The 12,442-nt window shown below is 48.1% G+C and overlaps 1 protein-coding gene across 1 annotated transcript; it reads right to left on the reverse strand.

Annotated features, from left to right (window-relative positions):
• Positions 1-5,273: 5,273 nt before the first annotated feature.
• On the reverse strand, positions 5,274-7,033 carry LOC127036931 (olfactory receptor 10A7-like). The gene is made up of 2 exons (XM_050928216.1): positions 7,000-7,033; positions 5,274-6,178 (listed from the first exon to the last, which is right to left on the reverse strand). Exons 1-2 carry the CDS (start codon positions 7,031-7,033, stop codon positions 5,274-5,276), a joined length of 939 nt encoding a protein of 312 aa, XP_050784173.1.
• Between the last annotated feature and the right edge of the window lie 5,409 nt (positions 7,034-12,442).

Here is a 12,442-nt window from a genome sequence, read left to right on the forward strand (position 1 = left end):
CTTTTTGCCAGAGTGACTCCCGTGGCTCCCCTGCCCCAGACCTCTGGCCGAGACGTCACCCCCTTGGGAGCGATGTACCCGGTAGGGACTGGGCAGAGAGGCGGCACAGCCTTTGCCAATCTAGCAGGCATTTATCAGTCGCCAGGATCCGGGATTTAAGGGGCTTTGGAGTGGGTTTGGGACAGTGGCACGTAACTGAGAGCCCCAGTCTGGCAATATTTCATCCCTGCGGGATACTGGGACGAAGGTTTAGTTTGTGTTGGTCCCCTCCAAAGGGGTTGCTGTTTGGTACCTGAAGGTCTGCTTCCCAGGTGAAGGGAAACTGAGGCAGGGCTCACCCATGGCACCACACCTGGCCACAAGGGTCTGCACTTGCACGGCCTGCGCTATAACCAACCAGCTTCTCTCCAGCACCTGGCTGGCCAAGGGGGCTCAGCACATAGGGATCGGGCCCCAAGCAGGCACGCTATTGTTCTAATGCAGGGTTAATGTGGGGCAGGTTGTAGGTGCCAGGTGGCGTAAGAGCATAAGAAGGGCCAGCCTGGATCACAGCTGGGGCCGGGCTCACAGGCACCGCCCTGTCCTTCAGGGGCTGTGACATACCAAAGTACAATCCAGACTAATGAGCAGCTGCGTCACCCCTGTCCTGCACCCTCGGGTGCCTTACAATGCTTTGCTGAAATAGCTCCCATGCAGGCCACTCACCAACAGCCTCCGGTGCGCAAGCCCCACCCTGAGTGTGTGTGTAACTGCAGCTGGCCAGCAACACCCTTGTTCTCACCAGCCCTCGTTATACTGCAGGGTGGCAATGAAAGGGGAGGCTGCTGTGGGTAGAAATGGGAGCCCAGAGGGAACTTGGGGGCACCAGCTCCCGCCTCACTCCTCGGGCCCCCCAACAATTCTGACCACCGGCTCTGACCTTCTGAGGGGAGCCTGGCTGCTCTCAAACTCCATCCTGGCTCTTCTCCCGTCAGCCCCCCTCCCGACACCTCCCAACCTACTTCCCTCAAACTCTTAGCTCCCCACATCCAGTTTTCCCCAAACATCCAGCATGGGAGGGGGGCCCAGAAGCACCAGGGGCTAAATCGCTCTGCACCCTGTTGTGTTCATGGAGACGCAATAAAGGGCCCAAGGTGTGAACACGCCCCAGCCCCTGCCCCACACTGAACAGGGGGTGGGGCTGGCTTGGCTCTGCCAACTGGGGGGTCTTGGGATGGTTCGTCCCCATCAAGCTTGGAGTGAGGCCGCTCTGCCTCATGACAGGGACATGTAAGGATTTGCCGTGATGTCATCTTAGTTAAACAATAAGCATCTGCAGTGTCACAGACCCCATAACTGAGTTGCTCCCCGTGCCACTGACAAAACTGAACTAGTGGCTTTTTCTGATTCCGGTTTAAAAAACAACACAATTTAGCAACTGCTAATCCTGGATTGAAAGTAGGACCTTTCCCTGTGCTAACATGATAGGCTATGGTCTAACACCGATTGTGATAATGCTTAACACATATACTGAATGCAGAACTGATTGACGACGTCCTGTACACATTACTACACCTCCCACTCTGTGGTTATTGACTGGAAGACAGACCTTTTCCCAGGTTACTAAAGGTGACGTGGTTACATCCGCTAACTTGTAGCGGAGGGTCACACTTTCACTGTGCCCTTTGCAATCTGCCCCTCTTAAAGACGTATTTTTTTCTTCTAATCTGTATATATCAAGCCCCCCTTCTTGTTCCCAGGATGAGGTTGTTCCAGAGACGGGAAGTCTGTCTTGTGACTTTTTACACCACTTTGGGAAACTGGGCCTCCATGTGCTCTGTGTTGTGTGTTGGCCTGTATCGACCTCAGACCAGACCCACTCAGACAAAACACCGGGAAGAAGGTTTTATTCCGTAAAGAAACACAAGATGATAATCCAGTAGCCTTCTCTCTGCCTGCCTGCCTTGTGCTCCCAGCTCCATCAGTGCTGATTCTTCCAGCTGGGAGGGCAGAGGGTACATCCTGGCAGGAACCAGGAAGTTCTCCCAACATGCCACAGTTTGTAATGCACAACTTGTATTTCCCTCAGCTGCTGTTGAAGCCCACTGGACCTTGGGCTACATATAAATTGACACCGTTAGTTTTATTAGGCAATAAATGCGATGCTCTCCCATGTTTGATTATTAGTCTTCCCCAAATGCTGTCATCTGGCCTACTGCTCTGAGGATGACACCAATGCACTAAAGCATGTTCTAACAGACATCTGGAGTTCTACACAAAAGTCCATTTTCTCAGCTTCCTTCACACAGCAAGCAAAAACTGGAGTTTGCGAGTCTGCCTTTAGTTGCCCAGATGGTTCACTGATCCAACTGCCAGCACATCTGGGCTGCTTCAGAGGAGGAACAGTGCTGTCAGCTACATGGTGCTATGAGCCGGTTCTGGCTTGGGTCTTCTCTGAAGGTCTTGCATCATTGCTGAGTACCTGTTAGGACATGTCTTTTTCTTAATACAACATTGTGGGACTTCGACGTTATGGGCATTTACCAACTTTTCATTTGATAATTCCTTTCACCATCCCTGAAAACCTGTGGCGTCATGGAAAGTTTGTTTCCATCGTGTTTCCTGATTTAAAGTGGCAAATCGCGTACAGGGTCTGTTGTACATTGACAATGACCTATTACCTTGTATAAAACCAAGTGCTTTTACATACCTGAGGGGTAAACAATTTAAGGAGTGAAGATAAAATACCTGAATGATACAAATTGAACAAGAGCAAAATCCAAGACAAATATTTAACAAGACTTTATCCCAGTATTTTGTGCAGAATGGACATATATACCCCCATTGTTAAGGCAATAATACGCCCATTGTTGGGGCAATAATTTTTATGTATATAAAAATTGGTGACAGATTAGTTGTCTGGTTGGCCAGTGTCTACCGAGGTATTCCGACCCTGGCAAAGGTCTTCAGGAGCTCGGTGGTGATGGTGGGGGCCATTGTTGTTCATAGAGGGATGGCCAGGGGATACCTGGTTGTATAGTCTACAACTACAAGGATATAATGGTAACCTGACCCGTTTTTCTTGAAGGGCTCCACTAGGTCCATGCTAATATGTTCAAAAGACACCCCAACCATGGGGAGTGGTATCAGGGGAGCCCTAGGTATCCCCTTTGGTCCAGCTGTCTGGCATTCTGGACAGGAGGCAGAATAGTCCTGGACTCTCTGGTGTATGTTGGGCCAAAAGAATCTTTGCGCCACCTGTTGTAGAGTTTTCTTCCTTCCCAAGTGTCCCACCCAGGGCACTGAGAAGGCTAGATGCAACAGGGCCTGCCAAAACATAAGAAAGGCCATACTAGGTCTGACCAAAGGTCTATCTAGCACAGTATCCTGTCTTCCAACAGTAGCCAATGCTAGGTGCCCCAGAGGGAATGAACAGGACAGGTAATCATCAAGTGTTGCCCATTCCCAGCTTCAGTCCTCTGCGGGACTAACAATTGCCAGATGTGTTCCTATATAGTGGGGGTCCTTAGCTATCTGGCAGAGGTGGTTGTCCCGGACCTTGAATTGGGGCCCCTTGGGTAACTGTGGGGGATTACCCTCCCTTTGGACTGGGTACACCACTTTGGGTCAGGTCCTCCTTTTGTTCCTTTGGAAAGTCCCTGTTGACATCCAGCCACTCTGGATTGCCCTGCTCCAAGATTCCTGTAGCAGGATGGCCTTGAGCTGGTGTTTCGGGATGGCCTGAGGGACCTTCCCCTGGGTCCTCAAGTCTTCAGCAGTTCAGTAAACCTCTCTTCACAGGTTCCGTTCTCCTCACATCTGTGGGGCAGGTGCTCCATTCTTGCAAGACCTTATGGAACCACCACCGGCCACGCCCCAAAATCATGGGGTAGGCCAGGTTTGAAGCTGGGCCAACATGACATAGTTTCTCATGCAGGACAACTTGCAGCTGCACCCTGGCTGTTAGATACAGCTGCACATCCCCAGGGATGCATTGTAGGTGGATAAGTGTTCCCGCCAGATCTGGGCATTCTGCCAAGCCGGCTTGGACAAGTGTTTGGCTACAACCTGAATCACCAGGGTTGCTGTGCATCCTCATTCCAAAATAGGTATCAAGTTAATTGCAATTCCAGACTTCCCCAATGTGGGAAAGGAAGCTAGGAATGTATAATCTTTCTGCTTTATATAGGAATTATTCTTTTAAGGAAATATTGAAGCCTCTAGCAAGGAAAATGTATCAAACTTTGCTACTCACAATGGAAATCAGGGTTCCTAATATAATTCCTAATTTATCAAAGTAAAATATCTAATTTTAGAATGACGCACAACAACCAGTTAGTTAAATAAAGAACAAGTTCATTAACAACTGAAAAAGTGAACCCAGTAAGTTCTGTGGCCACAATTTGGCCAATGCAAACATGCACGTAACAAAACAATATAAATGCTTGAATTTCACCTAAACGTGTTACCCTCGCTCCTTTTCCTACGGCCTCCCCCGCCACTTACATGTTAGAGGCAGAGCAACCTTGTATATTAGACATAGCCTGGTGTAAAAGGATGCTGAACTTTATCTTTTAATTTGATGTCTTAGGGGTCTCTACTTTTAATATCATTCTACCAGATTCAGGTGACAAGCAATTTGCTCTGCCTGCTTCCTCTTTTTTCCTAGAGTGCCTGGAAGCACTTCCCCCTCAGTTTCCACAACACCCTAGTTCCAGTTCCCCAAAACTTGCGGGTGATCTTAGATCATTTATCTGTGACAAAGTTCATAGACTTCAAGCTTTAAGCAAACTCCTACAGCCAATCTCTTATAGGATACAGGCCTGGAGGTGTCTTGCATTACTGCTTGAAGTCTTTAAACAACGATTTGAGGACTTCAATAGCTCGAACATAGGTCAGAGTTTGTTACAGGAGTGGGTGGGTGAGATTCTGTGATCTGCAATGTGCAGGAGGTCAGGCTAGACCAGGAGTTCTCAAACTGGGGGTTGGGACCCTTCAGGGGGTCATGAGGTTATTACATGGGGGGGTCGCAAGCTGTCAACTTCCACCTCAAGTCCTGCTTTGCCTCGAGCATTTATAATGGTGTTAAAAATATAAACAAGTGTTTTTAATTTATAAGGGGGGGTCACACTCAAAGGCTTGCTATGTGAAAGGCATAACCAAAGAGACTATGCTTTGCAAAGACTCATTAAATAGGACCCCAAGAAAGGGGAATGTAACTTTAAGTACTGGACTGCGACTGAGTTATTGGGAGACCGAGAAGGAAACGGAGGGTAGAGTAGTGCAGACAAGAGCTAGGATGATACTTTCATGCCCCAGGCTCTCATCATGGCCCCCTTTACCTCCTTGTTCCTGAGACTGTATATCATGGGGTTGACCATGGGCGTGATGACGGCATAGAACAGGGAGATCATCTTGTCCTGCTGGGGTGAGTGGGTGGACCGGGGCCTCATGTACATAAATATGGCTGCCCCGTAGAAGACCGAGACCACAGTCAGGTGGGAGGCGCAGGTGGAGAACGTCTTGCGGCGCCCGGCGGCTGTGCTCATCTGCAGGATGGTGGCCAGGATACGGGAGTAGGAGACGAAGACCAGTGAGAGGGGAATGATGAGGACCAGCACGGCTACGGCGAAGATGACCAGCTCGTTGACATAGGTGTCGGCGCAGGCCAGCTTCAGCACCTGGGGCGCCTCGCAGAAGAAGTGGTCGATACAATTAGGCCCACAGAAAGGCAAGTGGAAAGTGTAGACCGTCAGCACCACTGAGTGGAGGAAACCGCTGATCCATGACCCTGCTGCCAACTTGGCACAGGCCTGGCGACTCATCACTACGGTGTAGTGCAAAGGGTTGCAGATGGCGACGTAGCGGTCGTAGGACATGACGGCCAGCAGGAAGCACTCAGTCACCCCGAAGGCAAAGAAGGCGTAGTTTTGGGTGGCGCACGCCAGCATGGAAATGGTGCGAGTGTGGCTCAGGAAGTGCACCAGGAGCTGCGGCACCGTGCTGGAGATGTAGCAGATGTCGATGACCGAGAGATTGCGCAGGAAGTAGTACATAGGGGTGTCCAGGTTGGGGTCGGTGCTGGTGAGCGTGATGATGATCCCGTTGCCTGCTAGAGTGATCACGTAGATGGCCAGGAACAAGGCAAAGAGCAGCCCCTGGCTACTGGGGATGCTGGCGAAGCCTACCAGGATGAATTCTTTCACCACCGTCTGGTTCTCACTGGCTGCTGGCATCGGTCCCTTACTGCAGGAAGGAAAAAGGGGATGGCTAGTGATGCTAGAGATGGTGGGAAAACAAGAACTACAGTTCACCAAAAATACTCAGCTTTTGGCATTTCTTTTCATTCCACATTGGAACAAAATCGAGGCCTATCCAAAAAAATGTATGGAAAAAAACTTACAAGAGATCCAACCCAGAATAGCCAAAAGAGGTGGTTATGGGGCTCATCTAGCACATGGGAGACCCAGGTTCAAGTCTCTCTTATGCTCTAACCACTGAACTACAGAGCCAGCCTCTGGCTTGGCCTTTATGTCTCCCTTTGGAGCTGTTCCGTTGTGTATAAATAGCTCAATGTTCATTGGGTGTTAGGGAAAGAAGGAGTCCATAGCCCAGGATTTGGGCACTCGCCTGCTAGGTGGGATGACTGGGGTCAAGTCATTCACACGTGGCAGGGCTGGAATTTTGGTTCCCTTACGCCAGGGGGCGCTCTTACATCTGGGTGATTGGCTGAATTTGAATGACTTCCCCCCCGCCCCTACTCTGGTTTTGACCAGAGGTCCCATCCCAGACCAACTGGCATTTTCAAACAACAAAATCTTTCCTTGAAAATGTCCCAGAGCCCATGAATAAGGATACGGTTCTGTCACAGAGGTCATGGATTCTGAGACTTTCTGGGAACTCTGTGACTACTTCTGGGGCCGGGCAGGAGCAGCTGTCAGCCCCAGGGCCCCCAGAACAGTGGCATCTGGGGTGGGGTTGGCACCCAGGGCTGGAGCAGTGCTGGTCCCTGACCTTTACTAAATACTTGTGATAGAATCTTAACCTTACCCATGAGGACGCTATGCACCTCTGTTTCTATATATGATCCCCTGACACACACACAATTGTCGTTGCTCCTCTGCTGCAGACAGTAGAATGAGGATAACTGCAGCAGATGAAGATGCACAAAGCTATCTGCTTCTGTAAATGACTCCACCTCCTTCTGCTGCTGAGAATAGATCGGAGGGTATCCAGTTTGAGGAGAAATCCAGGATGAGCCAGCATTGCAATTCCAATTTTCCCTGGCTCCTAGTGGAATAAGTGGGGTTGCAAACACTTTCGAGGAGAGAGCTAAAATTCAAAGGGATCCTGATAAACTGGAGAACTGGCCAATTGACAACACAAGGAAATTCAGCAAAGACAAATGTAAGGTGCTGCACTTAGGGAAATAAAACCAAACGCACAAATACAGAATGGGGGATAACTGGCTTGGCAGCAGCACTGCTGAGAAGGATCTGGGAATTGTGGTGGATCCCAACCTCAACATGACTCAGCAATGCGATGCTGTTGTAAGAAAAGCAAATTCAATTTCGGGTTGCATTAACAGAGGCATAGCATGCAAGTCCCAGGAGGTGATAGTACCCCTCTACATGGTGCTGGTCAGTCCTCAGCTGAGATCCTGGGTTTAAATTTGGTCACTGCTGTATAGGAAGGATGTAGAAAACTGGAAAGGAGCCAGAGGCAAGCAACAAAAATGCTGAAAGGGATGGAATGCCAGCCCTATGAACAAAGGCTGAAAGACCTGGGTATGTTCAGTTTGGAAAGGGGGGACATAATAGCGGTCTTCAAATACTTGAAAGCTGCCATAAAAAGATGGAGAACGGTTGTTCTCTCTTGGAACAACAAAGGACAGGACAAGATGCAATGGGTTCAGACTCGAGATTTAAATTAAATCTCAGGAGAAACTTCCTAACCGTAAGAACAGTAGGACAATGGGACAGATGCCTAGGGAGGTCCTGGAAGCTCCTTCATGGGAGGTTTTCAAAAGGAGGCTGGAGCCATCTGTCTTGGATGGTTTAGACACAACAAATCCCCCTTCTTGGAAGGGGGTTAGACTAGATGACCCTTGCGGTCCCTTCTCACCCCATGGTTCTCTGACTCTATAAGGCAGAACATCATGATGGCTGGCAATGCTCAGAGCTGCTCACCTCAGCTTTTACATGATTCTCCGCCTCTCCGCCCTCAGAGACTCATAGACTTTAAGGTTAGAAGGGACCATTATGATCATCTAGTCTGACCTCCTGCACAATGCAGGCCACAGAATCTCATCCATCCACTCCTGTCACAAACCCCTAACCTATGTATGAGTTATTGAAGTCCTCAAATCATGGTTTAAAGACTTCAAGCTGCAGCGAATCCTCCAGCAAGTGACTCATGCCCTTTGCTGCAGAGGAAGGTGAATAGCCTCCAGGGCCTCCACCAATCTTCCCTGGAGGAAAATTTCTTCCTGACCCCAAATATGGCGATCAGTTAAACCCGGAGCATGTGGGCAAGACTCACCAGACAGCACACAGGAAAGAATTATCTGTAGTAACTCAGATCTCATCCCATCACAGACCATTGGGCATACTTACCTGCTAATAATCAAAGATCAATTAATTGCCAAAATTAGGCTATCCCATCATACCATCCCCTCCATAAACTTATCAAGCTTAGTCTTGAAACCAGATATGTCTTTTGCCCCCACTACTCCCCTTGGAAGGCTGTTCCAGAACTTCACTCCTCTAATGGTTAGAACCTTCATCTAATTTCAAGTCTAAACTACCTAGTGTCCAATTTATATCCATTTGTTCTTGTGTCCACACTGGTAAATAATTCCTCTTCCTCCCTGATATTTATCCTTCTGATATATTTACAAAGAGCAATCATATTTCCGTCATCCTTCTTTTGGTTAGGCTAAACAAGCCAAGCTCTTTGAGTCTCCTTTCATAAGACAGGTTTTCCATTCCTCAGATCATCCTAGTAGCCCTTCTCTGTTCCTGTTCCAGTTTGAATTCATCCTTCTTAAACATGGGGGACCAGAACTGCACACAGTGTTCCAGATGAGGTCTCATCAGTGCCTTGTATAACGATACGAACACCTCCTTATCTTTACTCCTCACACCCTTGCTACAGGAAGTGGGCTGAGGGTGAACATCGCACCACACGAACAGGCTCAAAGCCACCTCCCTCTGCTTCTCTAAAACGATTTGGCTTGGCCACCAATCTCCTGCTGCCAAGAATGGAAGGAAGTGGTGACCACTGCAGCACATGAGATTCTCCAAGCTAAACACTCCAGCTTCTATCAATAATTCCACACCCCTTCTGCCTTCTCATCGTCCTCCTGCTTCTGAGTGTGCAACTCAGAAGAACATCATAGGACACGGTGATGCTGAGAGCTACCCACTTTCAGATTGCCCCCTTCTCCCTCACTGCTCCCTGGCTGCAGAGAGTGGACTGAGGGTGAACATCAGCCATGGCAAAGGAAGATGCTCCAAGTGACACACTCCTACTATAAAGTTTGTGGACAATGCCAAGCCGGGAGGGGTTGCAAGTGCTTTGGGGGACAGCATGAAAATTCAAAATGACCTTGACAAAGTGGAGGAATGGCCTGAAATAAATAGGTTGGAATTCAAGAAGGACAAATGCAAAGTAACTCCACTTACGAAAGAACAATCAGATGCACACATACTAAAAGGGGAAAGGATTGCCTAGGAAGGAGTACTGGGGAAAGGGATCTGGGGGTTAGAACGGATAACAAATTAAATACGAGTCAGCGATATAACACTGTTGCCAAAAAAGCAAACATCACTCTGGGATATATTACCAGGAGTGCTGTGAGCAAGACACGAGAAGTAATTCTTCTGCTCTACTCAACACTGATAAGACCTCAGTTGGAGTATTGTGTCCTTCTGGTCAATGCACATCAGCGAAGATGCGGACAAATTGGAGAAAGACCAGAGGAAAGCAACAAAAATGACTCAAGGTCTAGAAAGCGTGACCTGTGAGGGAAGATTGAAAGAATTGGGTTTGTATAGTCTAGAGAAAAGAAAACTGAGGAGGGGGGACACATGATCACAGACTGCAAGTTTGTCAAAAGTTGTTATAAACAGATGGATGATTAAATTGTTCTCCTTAAACACTGAGGACAGGACTAGAAGAAATGGAATTACACTGCAGCAAGGGAGGTTTAGGTTGGACATTAGAAAAAACTTCCTAACTATCAGGGTGGTTAAGCACTGGAATAAATTGCCTAGGGAGGTTGTGGAGTCTCCGTCAATGGAGGTTTTTAAGAACAGGTTGGACAAACACCTGTCAGGGGTGGTTTTAATACTTAGTCCTGCTGCAGGGCAGGGGACTGGACTAGATGACCCAACAAGGTCCCTTCCACTCCTACATTTCTATGACCTTATAGATGATTCTGCCACCTCAATTATGAAGGGATGGCTCATAATTTCTTCCCTGGTAGCCAGGGGGGCCAGAAGTGAGGGGAGGAGGGATAGCTCAGTGGTTTGAGCATTGGCTCGCTAAACCCAGGGTTGTGAGTTCAATCCTTGAGGGGGCCATTTAGGGAACTGGGGTAAAAAATCTGTCTGGCGATTGGTCCTGCCTTGAGCAGCAGGTTGGGTAAGATGACCTTCTGAGGTCCCTTCCAACCCTAATCTACTATGATTCCATCACACAGTGTTTTTCTTCAGATGTGGATGGAGAGCAACAACTGTAATTTTCCATTTAGGTGGTTAAGCCAGATCGCATGACGATGCTCAAAGCTAAATGCTCCTGCTTCTCTATAAATGATCCCCATCCACCCACCCCCACTTCCTGCCATTCCCCTCTGCTGCAGACACTAGAACGAGCATGAATCTCTCTCAAAGGAAACCCTCCCATTTATCCAGCCAAACTAGCTCCCCAGCCACTGTTGAGGTCTCACTGCAGGGATTTTTGGGACCTGACTACATGAGGGGACATCTTCTAGAGAGGGTCGGCTAAGCTGATATGAAATCTGGTCTGAACCATAGTGTGGTGCCAGGTTTTTAAGTGTCCTGATGTGTTTATACTGAACCGGGCTAAGAATATGAAATAGGTTGCAGGGAAAACAGAACAGCCGCTAGCTTCATTGCATTCGGGGCTAAGAGTAACGCCAAGTTGCCCCACAACTCAACCCTTTCCCCCACAGATTCAGTCTTGTCAGACAACACCCTCAGCTTGCTGCTTGGAAGCAGAGAGAAAAAGGGAGAAGATATGGTCATTGGTTTTGTAACGGGAGGGGCTCAGATTAGAGTTGGCCAGAAAATTTTCATCTCAACATTTTTTTCCGGCAAAAAATGCCTTTTTTGGTCACAATTGAAATGTTTCCAGAAAGTGTCAATTTTGATGAAATTTTGTTTAGGAAAAAACAAAACCCCTTAAATGAAGCATTTTGATAATGATGATATGTCCTCTTTTGACATTTTCAGAAGGGAACGTTGTGGGTTTTTCCTTTCAAAATGACTTTTTTGAAAATAAAATTAATTGTTTTTTGACAGAAAACAAAAACTAAAAAGTTCTGAAAGGTTGAAACTGGAATAAAATGTTGCAATTTTATCGGAAAGATTTGATCAACCCGAAACAAATTTATTTTAGAATTCCATCTTGCAGTGAATTTTGAAATGTTGGAACAGAAAACTCTCTGGATCTGAGAGTGAGGGGCGGGGGGAGGGGGAGAGAGAGACAGAGAGGTGTGTATGGGGATAGATAGATAGATAGAGGGGGCGGATGGGGATAGATAGATAGATAGATAAAGGGGGTGACAGGGATAGATAGATAGATAGAGGGGGTGGATGGTGATAGATAGATAGATGAGGTGGCTGGGGATAGATAGACAGATAGAGGGGGTGGCTGGGGATAGATAGATAGACAGAGCGGGTAGATGGGGATGGATAGATAGATAGATGTGGGGTGTTGGGATAGATGGGTGGCTGGGGATAGATAGATAGAGGGAGTGGCTGGGGATAGATAGATAGACGAGATGGCTGGGGATGGATAGGTAGATAGAGGGGGTGGCTGGGGATAGACAGATGGGGATGGATGGACAGATAGTTAGATGGGGGTGGATGGGGGCAGATGGATAGATAGATAGAGGGGGTGGATGGGGATGGATAGATAGATAGATGGGGTGGAAGGGGATAGATAGATAGATGGGGGTGTTGGGATAGATAGGTGGATGGGGATAGATAGCTAGAGGAGGTGGCTGGGGATGGATAGATAGATAGAGGGGGTGGCTGGCTGGGGATGGATAGATAGATGGGGTGGATGGGGATGCATAAATAGATAGATAGAGGGGGTGGCTGGGGATGGGTAGATAGATAGATAGAGGGGGTGGCTGGCTGGGGATAGATAGATGGATGGGGATAGATAGATAGATGGGGTGGATGGGGATAGATAGATAGAATTAAAGCACTTC

The sequence above is a fragment of the Gopherus flavomarginatus genome, chromosome 18 (assembly GCF_025201925.1).
Source record: "Gopherus flavomarginatus isolate rGopFla2 chromosome 18, rGopFla2.mat.asm, whole genome shotgun sequence".
Taxonomy (NCBI): domain Eukaryota; kingdom Metazoa; phylum Chordata; order Testudines; family Testudinidae; genus Gopherus; species Gopherus flavomarginatus.

Excerpts from the sequence above, each read along its gene's own strand:
- LOC127036931 (XM_050928216.1), bottom strand. The coding sequence starts at position 7,033 with ATGGGTAAGGTTAAGATTCTATCACAAGTATTTA. Across the intron at positions 6,179-6,999 it reads GATTCTATCACAAGTATTTA|AATTCATCCTGGTAGGCTTC; the intron begins GTAAAGGTCAGG and ends CGGTGGTGAAAG.